Genomic DNA, 10,926 nt, shown 5'->3' on the forward strand with positions numbered 1-10,926 from the left:
TGATCCTAGGATTGTGAGAAATCATTTCATGTTTAAGCAAAATGGTAACTTTAAAAAAATACTGTTGTGTATTATTGAGAAAGGAATATGAAATTCAGGAGGAAAAAATAACAAAGCACACTTCCTCATTATAGTTTTCCTGCTTCTGTGAGCCTTCACCTTTGTTTTCCTGACTGTTTGAATAGAAAATTACTTCTTTAAAATCAGCTTTACATTGACTTGTAAATTGTTTTCTGCACTTTGAGAGCTCCACTCCACTTAAAAGCAAAAAAGGAAGGTAGATGACTAATAGCATATGCATTACTGTAAACCAACATGGTTTGCCTACATGTTGCCATCACAAGGCGTATCTTGCCATGAAATTCTCCACTTACCTTCATTATTACATTTAAATATATTGATTTTTTTTTTCCTATTTTTTCCCTTGATGACGGTGTTGTCTCAGTGTTGTGGTTTAAACCCAACCACAAACCTCGTTCACTCACTCCCCCCCTTCTTGCCCTCCCCCTGCTCCCGGAGGGACAGAGAGGAGAATCGAAAAGAATGCAACTCCCACGGGTTGAGATAAGACCAGTTCAGTAACTAAGGTATAACACAAATCACTACTGCTACCACCAATAATGATAATGATAAAGGAAATAACAAGGGGAAAGAATACAACACCTCAGCACCAGCCGACCAATAACCTGCCCCACTCCCCCCAGCTGAGCACCGACCGATACCTCGTCCAACCCTGCAGTCCTCCCAGCCCTTCCGGATAACTCTCGGTTACATCCTGGGCATGACGTGCTGTGGTATGGAATACCTCTTTGGTCAGTTTGGGTCAGGTGTCCTGGCCTCCCCTCCTCCCTCACAGAGCATGAGGCTCAGAAAGTCCTTGGCCAGACCAAACATTTGAGCAGCAACTAAAAACATTAGTGCTATCAGCACTGTTCCCAGGCCAAAAATCAAAACCACAGCACTGCACCAGCTACTAAGAAGGAGAAAAATAACTGCAGCTGCTGAACCCAGGACGCTCAGTTTTCTGCAAGCACAGGTAAAGGTGAAGAAAATAGAGACTGGGTGGCAAAGAAAGATATTTCAGTTTTAGGAACTTCCAAGTGCTCTATTTTCTTGAATTTTAGTCCAAATTCAGTCTGTCACACTAGACTTAGTACTTTCGTAAATGAAAGTAAATAAAATGCACTTTTTTTAATGTGTGTGCTTTATAAAGACTGAACTCCTGGAAAAAGCGGAAGTATGAAAAGCAGTGGTCACAGGTTCCGGAGAGGGAACATACCACTGGAAAGGAAAACTCACCCTGTGGCTTTTCAGATGCCTATCAGAAGATGTGAAATCTCCAGCTTTGGAGATAGCTGAACATGACTCTATTTTGAGGAGGGAGCTGGACCAGGTGACATCTAGAGATCCATTCCAGCTTAAATTATTCATAATCCTGTATTGTTTCATTGTTGGTCCATATTTGAGTCATAACTTGTTTTATCCAGTGTTAGAATATTCAAGTGCAAAAGAAAGCAGTGCCGTCAGATTGTGTTTTTGAAACTTAATCTCTAGGTTGTTTCAGTGACATATTTTTTGGCTTCTCCTGAGATAAGTTCCCTTCTTGGCGTGTATTAATTTCACAAAAAATAGAATCATGAAAGAATATTATTATTTTGTGATCTTATCAGCTTGTTATCACCATAACTGGTTGGTTTCTAATACATTGTTTGTATTTCTTACTACTACTACCACTACTTATATCTGCATTTGAAGACAAATGTTAGATTTGGAATTGTCAACTTTATAACAAATTGAGATCCAGATATATGACTTGGAAAATGACTGCTGATAAAAATTGATCCGGTCATGATTTTTTTTATGTATAAATTTAAAAGTGTTTCAGTGGAGGACTATGATGCTATGACCTTTTCTATTCCCAAGAGATTATTGCAGGCATATGTATTGTTTTAACAAGAGGTTTCTTCATGATCCTCTACATGTCACTGCTGATTGTCTCAAATTTCCCAAGGATAAAATGTAAATTCTGGGAATTGATGCTCATTAGACATTTTATAAATGTGTACAAAAGCACTATTACAAGACTTGGGTTTGTGTTAGGTTTTTTTTTCTTTTGCTCTGTTTTTGCTGAAATTTAAATACTGGAAATTAAGGCATACGTGCCTGACATAATGTAGTGCCCTGCATGTGTGCCCACTCTGGCTGTGAGACAACTGCAGTACTGGAACCAGTATAGCCACATTAAGTTAGCACTTACTAGGGACTAGTTAGCCCTGTTGAGAAACAGGCTATATATTTGTTCACTTGTAACAGTAGTAGTCAGCATTCATTTAAGGACATGAGAAACAGAAGGTTTAAAAAATGGTGCTACTTCTGGCGTAATGTCCTGGATCTTCTTAAAGAGTTTTCTCTTTTACTCTATACATCTGTGCGTTTTTTCAATGTTATGCCTGTTACATGAAAACAAAATTGTTACTTAAGACTACAGATGCACAAGCGTAAGTTTATTTCTAAAGAGAATTTCTTAAGCCTGTTGATGTGTAATTGAAATGCAGTTGGCATACTTCATTATTACATTTCAGTAAGTCTTATGTTCTGTGTACGTTAAAATATACATTCCAAAATGAGCCAAACCTTTTTGGAGCAATTTTGATCTTGTTTCTGAAGCCTACATATGTACTCCTTGTAGGCAGAAGTCAATTCATCCAGGAAGTCTGATGCTGGACCCTCAAACACGTCAGGATTGAACCACTCTGCTGCTGCATGTGAGCCCCAGCAGGGTGGTGCAGCTAGAGCATTCCAGGATCCAACAAGTGCAATGGTATGGTCTGTCTTTGAGCTTTTATCACTGCAAGTTCAGCCATAGTTTGAACATGCAGTCGGTACTATTAAGCTGATTGGAGGCCTCATTAAGAGTATGTACTTTCTTCTTTCTTTTAGAATTTCTGTGTACTTTTATATGTGTAAACTTTAGCAAATAGCATGCTGAATCACTTTTAGAAATAGTTATCTCTTTACTTCCTTCTCTTATATTAAAACAACAAATAATACTCTTTCAGCAGTTCTTGTTCCCACTAGTTCCTTTAATGTATGGGTTAACAGTTCATTAAAATATTATGGTGTCTGAAGTACTACAATTTACCATCTGCATAATACAAGATTTTGGACTAGAATTCTTAGCCAGAGGCAAAAAAATGTTTCAGTGATAATTTGTAGCGCTTAAATATTAATTAAGACTATCTTCCTGGTTTTTATAACCTCTTAAGTGAATCTAAAATATTCTTACTGTTTGAGGTATAACACTTACGGTTTAATACTGCTAGGTGTACGACTTACATAAGGTTTTGGAAGTGACCGAGGTCTGGGACTTGGCCAAGGCAGCTGCTGTTATGACTGTGGCAACTGCAATCTAAATTCACTGCTAAATTGCAGGCAAATCCCAGCTAAGCTGGCTTTTTTAGAGAGGATGGGGCTGTAGATCGGTTAAAAAACCTAAACCACGTCAAATAACGTCAGACCATCTGTTGCATGTTTGCAGCATATTTCCTAGCTATGTAGAAATATAAACATGCTAATAGCGTACTTTTTCCCTACAATAAGGATTTTTCCAGATTGTTCAGGATTTAATAAACCATTTTATTTTATTCTTATTACAAATCCTGGCTAATATAGTAGAACTAACCAAAATACCAAGGCATTGCTGGCGTCTGCTTGAGGAAAGAGGCTGATTTTTTTATTTTTTTTTAATTCAATTTCTAAGAAATGTCTCTTAATCATTTATGCAGATTTAATAATTAAAGATTAACTTCATTTTCAGCAGAACAGTCCCAAGTGAAATGAGATATTTAAACATTTAAATTTATGTTAAGATATTTAAATGCGATGAACTGTAAATGGTGAAAAGTGGATTCATGTTTTAAGGGGTCAGACTGTTATGCTCATAATTGTTAATCTGAGTTTGAAGCAATACCTGTGTTTCTGAGCCGCCACATTTTGAGTGTTTGGTATTTTCTGGAGCCATTAGGAAGTGAAAAAGTAAAGCCACACTGTGGAACAAAGAATTGTATAACAGGAAAGACTGCTTTAAAGAATTTGAGCTATCTGTGTTCTTATTCATGTGAAAGTAAATAGAACTCTTCTCAAAGTAGGGGGCCGGAGGCATGAAAGAAGAGTATCTATGCAAACCTCAGATTCTTTCTACTCAGCTTGGCTTCTCGCATGTGTAAAATCAGTTTGTTGGATTAGTTCTTCTGTAAAGACCTAATTCTACCTTAACTAAGTTTTAAGCGTTGAGTGAGGGCAACATCAAAACTATTTGTTCCATTTCTTGGATAAAGTGTTTACCACTTATTCTACAGATGTGTGTTTTAATTAAAAGCTACTGCAGAAAATCTGCCCTTGTGAACTTGAAATGTATTCCCTTTGAGAACAAAAATGGCAGAGGTAGACCCAATATTAAATACTACCACCCTCTCACAACCTACATTTAGTGTATTGGTGTGGAATGATGTTCCACCTTGGTGCTTATAGTTGATGAATAAAGCTGATAGTTGGTAAGAATTATAAAGTTATGAGTTAAAAACTGTGGTTAGACTTTTTTTCTGATAACCTGGAAATACATTAAACCTCAAAACACTTGTTATTCAGCAGTATACTATAGCAGTGTCTTGCACTAATGTACTGTCTGGCTGAAGTGTAATAATGAGGAGTGATGAAATAAACAGTATAACTGAAGTCAACTAATCTTGAACTGATGAGGGACTTTTCTGTAAGCAAATGAGGCTGTGTTTTGATACACAAGATTTATAGAAGCCCTTATTTTTAATTATGTGCTCTGAATGATAAATTGTGAAAAAGTTATTTCCTTTTATCACTATTAAGCTGTGTCTTAAGTTCCATAATACTGCAGCAACAATTTTAAATGACAATCAGGAGTACTTGGCCCAACTTTGATTCATTAAAAACCAGACATTTTTCTTGTTGGCTGTTACGCCATGCTGTGCCAAACTTCAGCTGTTCTTCAGCTGGGAGTTACATGGGCAAACGAGTACTTCACTGGTCCTTCTGTCTTATTTTGATATCTCTGAGATCATGAGGATAACTGAGAGAGGCTTCAGTAACCCAGAGGATTTATATAGTTCTGAGTTCCTAGAGTTTTTATATTTTTGAAGCATCCATTCTAAGGTGATTATTCTTCCAGCATTCTGATAAAAAATTTTAAAATAACAGCCTGCACACATAAATGATGCAGTGAATGCTACCATTCTTCAGTAGGCTGAACATAAATTCCTTGCTTGTGTTTTGTTATAGAATAGAACTTTTTGTTAAATCTAATGTGTGTTCGTTTTATTGAACAAGCCTTACTCATCAAACTGCATTTTCCCTGAAGCAAAGTTTTCTACCTGTCCTGACAGTTTCAGGAGCTTCAGAAATACTGTGACACATTAAGTGCATATTCAGTGACTGCAAAGATCGTATGCTAAAGGTGGCTACTGCATAGCTCTTATTAAACATTTTTAGTCTGTTAAGCCTTCATCACCAACATTTCCAGTATAGTTTTGCAGAAGACGACTTAAAATTGGGTGGAAGTTGTCATGTGAGGTTTTGCTAGTCTAAAAATCTCAAATCTCAACATTTTTGCTTAAGGAGAATTTAAAAGCTTGGTCAAATGAAGACAAGAAGATTGATTTTTATTTCTTTTCTTTAATGTGTAATACAACTAATCTGCCATTTTGGGGGATTCTTAACATCTTGGGATTGTTAGCAATTAAGTCTTCAAACAAAAAAATCTTTATATTACGGGGATGGGGCCAGACTCTTGTCAGTGGTGCCAGGTGTTAGGACAAGAACATAGCATTAGCACATGAACTAAAACACAAAGTTCCACCTGAACATGAGGAAGAACTTCTTTACTGTGAGGGTGACTGAGCATTGGAATAGGTTGCCCAGAGAGGTTGTGAAATCTCCTTCCCTGGAGATATTCAAGAGCCATCTAGACACAAGTAATGTGTTTTAGGTGACCTTGCTTGAGCAGGGAGGTTGGACTAGATGACCTCTGGTGGTCCCAACCTCAACAGTTCTGTGATTCTGAATATTTAAGATACATTAGCATCTGGTCTCAAATTTATACTGGGTAATAATTGCTCCTTCCTTATCTATCTTGCTTCTGCATGTCTGCTAATACTTTGATTATGTTGGGAATCCCAAGGCAGTGGGTTAGCTCAGTTTTGCTTGAGGCAGTCAGTCTTCTGCAGTCCTGATGCATATATGTGATTGCCTCCAAAAAATAATTTCAAGCCTTGCAATCGTCAGTGAGGTTTCTCTTGAATCACAGTTCTGTTCATGTCAGTGTATGGCAGTGTGTCTCATTCAGAACAGGACCTTTCTGGTTTATTTTTAGATTTAAAATTTTGGGAAGAAACCCAGGTGTGTGATAGCCAGAGCTAGTTACTTTTGTTAGTAAGTGTAAAGGGTCAGGAATATTTCTAGACTCCTTTTTTTGTGCTCCTTTTTCTAAACCTGCTTTAACCACACTTTGCCTGCTGAATTTTGCTGGTTTTGCTTCCTGAATGAACTTTTCTCCCTCTCACCTTCTGAAAGATGGGAGTGTAGATGGATCTAGGAACTTCATTTGTCAAATGCTCAGTTTCTCTGTCTTTATTTCCCTTGGCATATGAAGCAGGATGACTTTCTCCTGCAGTGCAGTGGAAATCATGGCAAGCTGCTCATGGTGTTGTTCTTGGCTGTCTCTGCTGATAAAATAACATTTTTCTTTGAAGCTACCCAAGCTGCTTGTTTGCTTAGGCAAGAAACCTGTGTAAACAGGCAAATGTGTAATTACATCAGTGCTTCTATGCTGATGATAAACAGTGGATAATACTAATGATGAGGAGGTAGGAAAGGAACATCTCTTCCCTGGGCTAGTCAAATATTGACTAGGTGAAAACTTGGATTTCTTCTCCTACATGCAGAATATGTGGCCCGAGAGTCACAATAGCACCATGTCTTGTGGATCAACAAGTCTGGTACACGGTTGAGGGCATTCCCTGTCTGGCCATGTGCAAAGGATATCTTTCGTGGATATAGTAGCTGGCCAGTGCAGAGCTTAGGGTTGTGGATATTGTGTCTGTTAAAAGGCTTTTGCTTGGAAGTAAGTATGGAATGTCCGGAATTCTAGTTTTACCTGCTGTAATGGTAACCTTGTAGAAGAAGGGAGGCGGGAGAAAGCTAACTCTGGAGAATAGATGCAGAGAATACCTGCAGACTATTCTGAGAAGTCAAAGGATGACTTCAGATTAATAACTTTGTGTCAGAGATACTACTTTTTAAACACTTTAAAACTGAAACTTTGGCAAAATGTTTTCTTTCCAACAACTATGCTATGTCACTATTTTTAATACTAAAATGTCAGAAGTATGAGCCTTTTAGTATTGCAGGGAGGATTAGGACAGTGGAATATTGGAGCCCATGGTTTCAACCTTGCAAACTGGAAAAGTATTTTCTTTAAATAATACTCTCCTGAGCTGAACATCAGTTGCTAATGTTTATTTTGTTCACTACCTATAATGGCAGACCAGTGTTTGCCCAGTAGAGGGCAGTAGGTATGTGCATGCACAAGTACAGTGCTCAGTAGTTCGTGCTGGAATCACGTAGGTGTTTTGTGTTCAGGATTTTTGTTTTGTTTTTTCCAGCGGTGTTGGTGGTGATGAGAACAGAGTTTTGGACCCAGCTGTCCCCAGTAAGCAGTGCAGCATTGCTTAGTTATAGTTCTGTGGACTTCTTTCAAGTTGTTTCCCTTTCAGTATTAGGTGATGGCATAAATCCTCAGGGACTAAACTGTCTGGAGGATTATTAAAGACTGATTGAACTGCAGAGAGTTAATCAAATTGTAGACAGAGATATTTGAAATCTTGTGATTTGGAAACAATCTAGAATTCAAGTATTGTTTGACATGCTTTCTTTCTTAAAAAGAATAAAGTCCTTAAAACTGCTAATTTGCAGCTTGAAATAGACTTTTCAAGACAGTGTTTGGACAAAATGTCTGTAACAGTCTTGTAGTTATTAGCGACATGTATTATCAGGCTTGCAAGTATTAACAATTATCTGAAGAGTGTGTTTTAGTCCTAATGATTTTGTTCCTTGCTGATCTTACACAGTGCCTTGCCTCACAACTCTCCATGTTTCCTTTTTAGTCTGAAACCCAGAACAGCAGTGCAGCAGCCAGTCAAGAGCATACTCCTCCAGTGTCCACTAACACGTCTATGAGCCCTCGGCAGCGCCGTGCCCAGCAGCAGAGTCAGAGACGGCCTCCGTCTTCAACTGACTTTAATCGGGTACAGCAACCAAGAGTCAACATGAACCACACTGGATCAACTGTTCTGATTGTCCTTCTGACTCTTGCATTGGCAGCTCTCATATTTCGTAGAATATGTTTGGCTAACGAGTATATATTTGAGTTATAATTAATTTGGTTTGTCCTAACAGCAGTGACTTGAATGCTTCATTGAACATTCTGCATTGGGTATTTGGTATGATATGAGAACTGTTTACAAAGATTACTTTTTTGTATTTACGCTTAAATCGTTACAAATGTTAATGTACCTACAGATACGTTACATGTAAGAAAAGCAACGTTGTACATTTAACTACAAGTGTTAATTGAGTGCCCCCTAGATACTTGGAGAAACAGTGCAGTGGAATAGTATCATTAAGGCATGTGGGAGAGGAGTCAGTCTGAGTAATTTATCAGATAGAAAAAGGCAACTTAAAAGAAGTGGTTGATTCACTTTTTTTATGGAATGTAAATGCAATTAATCATGTCGTCTAAGTTTTAAGATTTGACATTGGAGAAGTAATTATGAAATGAAACACAATTATGTGTTTGTGTCCAGTGAACTCTTAATTTAGATGGGAGACAGTTTTGTAACCAGTTTTATTTACCATGACGTATTTCTAGAGTGGGAACACATGCAAATTGGTTGTGATGCTGCTTTGTGTGTGTGAAAGGGGAAAAGGATTGTAGGGGAGGTAAGAAGGGGTGAGAAAGCTACTTGTATTATTTTGATTTTTATTTTTTGGAAGAAAGATTGGATAATCTTCCACAAGGTTTGAATGTCCTCTTCTAATATTCTCAAATGTATATCTTGTTTTCTTAAATTTGAAGATTATATAAAACATGTCTATTCTCACAATAGTTATAAATATGTAATATAATTATTTACCCAGAGCTATTGTCTTTTAATTATATCAGAAATATACATCAAGTGTTGAACTGAATGTTTCATATGTGGTTTTATTTACTAAAGAATATTTGAATGTTGTTATACTTAAACTCTCATATATATGAACATGTTTAAGAGAAATATTTATTAAAACCCCGGTAGTAATAAACAGTTTCAAGCCACTCTTCAGATGCGTTTCAAGTATCACATAGCCTTTATGTGTGTGGTTTTTCCCCCATGTTTTATTTTTTGTGGTTTGTGTTTTCATTTTTTTAAATTTACAATTAATATTGGACCCAAAGGCTTTCTTATTATTAGATTATGAAAAAAAGAACTGGTAATATTAATGAATGCTGTGAAAGCAGATATACAAGCAATAGGCTTACAGTTGTTTGGGTTTTGAGAGAAGAAAGCAATTGGTGGGATAATTTTCTTCTTGTATTATTAAATGTATTCTAGCATGCTTATTTCAAAGGCAGTGAAATCTAGCTAACTTCCATTTCATTGCTGTCAAACATGACAGCACTGATTTAAGTGACATTCTTACCCTGTTTCTCAGCAGAAACTATTTTGTTGCATACAGCGTGTACTAGTATTTTGGAACATTAAAGTAGCTATAACAACTTCTGAAATAAGGAAAGCCCACCATGTCCAAGAGTGGTGTGAAAATGAGGGAAAGAAAAACCAAAATCCAAACAACACCCAAGTTCTTCTTTTAGCTCTTCGGGTGTGTAGTTTATAGTCTTGTTTGCAGGTACAATGGAACAAAAATCAAAAATAGTTTTGAAGAGGTCAGACAAAAGTATGTAGTTTGTTCAGCCAGTTCAGCAGTTACTTGCACATTGTGCTGCGAAACAACTTGATGTCAATATACTGATGTATTTTATATTGATGTTTTTACCTGATTTGTATAGTCATCTCATTAGAAATTAAAACCCTTAAAACAACGCACCAAACCCCACAAAATGCCTCTCCAGAGTCTGTAGCCTCTAAAATTGCAAGTACTGTATTTCTTAGGTGGTATGTTGTTTGAATACCTGTTCTGTTAAAGTACTGCAAACCTGCGCTCATGGAAGACAGCTCTGGAAAAGGTCTGACCCAGAAGACAGCTGTGCTGGGTTTTAGACTCTCTAGCTCCTCTGGAAGCTTTGCTCTGAATGTGCTTTTCTTTTCCTAGAACCTCACTGCTGTGCCACACCAACTTTTGCTCTGGTACCTGTACCACACACTGGCTATTAGTAAAGCCACAAAATCCACGGGCACAGTCTGCATTGCCCTTTGAAGTGGCTATGAGGGAAATAAGCATTATGTGCTATTTGAAAACAGCCTCCACTTTGCAATTAAAGAAACAGTGCTTTGTAACTTCATTTTTATTTCCATCTTCTCTAATGAAAGTTCAAATGCCTGATTGTGCAAATACCCATTTGAAAAAATAAACATTAATGGTGACTTAATTTTATGCGGAGAGTCGATTGCATTTATAGATACTTCGGGGGTTGTGTGTTTTGAAAGTTAATGGTAAATAAAGTAGTCATTTTCAGAGGAAATAACTCATCTCTTTATCTTCAGTGGCATAAAAAGCCAGGCCGAATCAGAAAATAAAATCTCAACTGCTATAAAACCATCAAAGCATATACACTTTACAATTATACAGATGTCTGAAATGTGGCACAGGTGCCTTCCGGTCCAAAAAGATTCCATGCAA

At 37.2% G+C, this 10,926-nt stretch overlaps 1 protein-coding gene across 2 annotated transcripts in view; it reads left to right on the top strand.

Annotated features, from left to right (window-relative positions):
- Nucleotides 1-10,680, top strand: part of UBE2J1 (ubiquitin conjugating enzyme E2 J1) — a 28,044-nt gene extending 17,364 nt beyond the window's left edge. Inside the window, exons 7-8 of one of the 2 annotated variants that reach the window (XM_065681248.1) lie at nucleotides 2,690-2,821; nucleotides 8,193-10,680. In XM_065681248.1, coding sequence (XP_065537320.1) covers nucleotides 2,690-2,821; nucleotides 8,193-8,462 — 402 coding nt within the window. In that variant the 3' untranslated portion in view covers nucleotides 8,463-10,680. The remainder of the gene's footprint in view (nucleotides 1-2,689; nucleotides 2,822-8,192) is intronic. The other variant, XM_065681249.1, reaches the window with a different exon arrangement.
- The last annotated feature ends 246 nt before the right edge of the window (nucleotides 10,681-10,926 follow it).

Source organism: Lathamus discolor, chromosome 5, assembly GCF_037157495.1.
Source record: "Lathamus discolor isolate bLatDis1 chromosome 5, bLatDis1.hap1, whole genome shotgun sequence".
Classification (NCBI taxonomy): domain Eukaryota; kingdom Metazoa; phylum Chordata; class Aves; order Psittaciformes; family Psittacidae; genus Lathamus; species Lathamus discolor.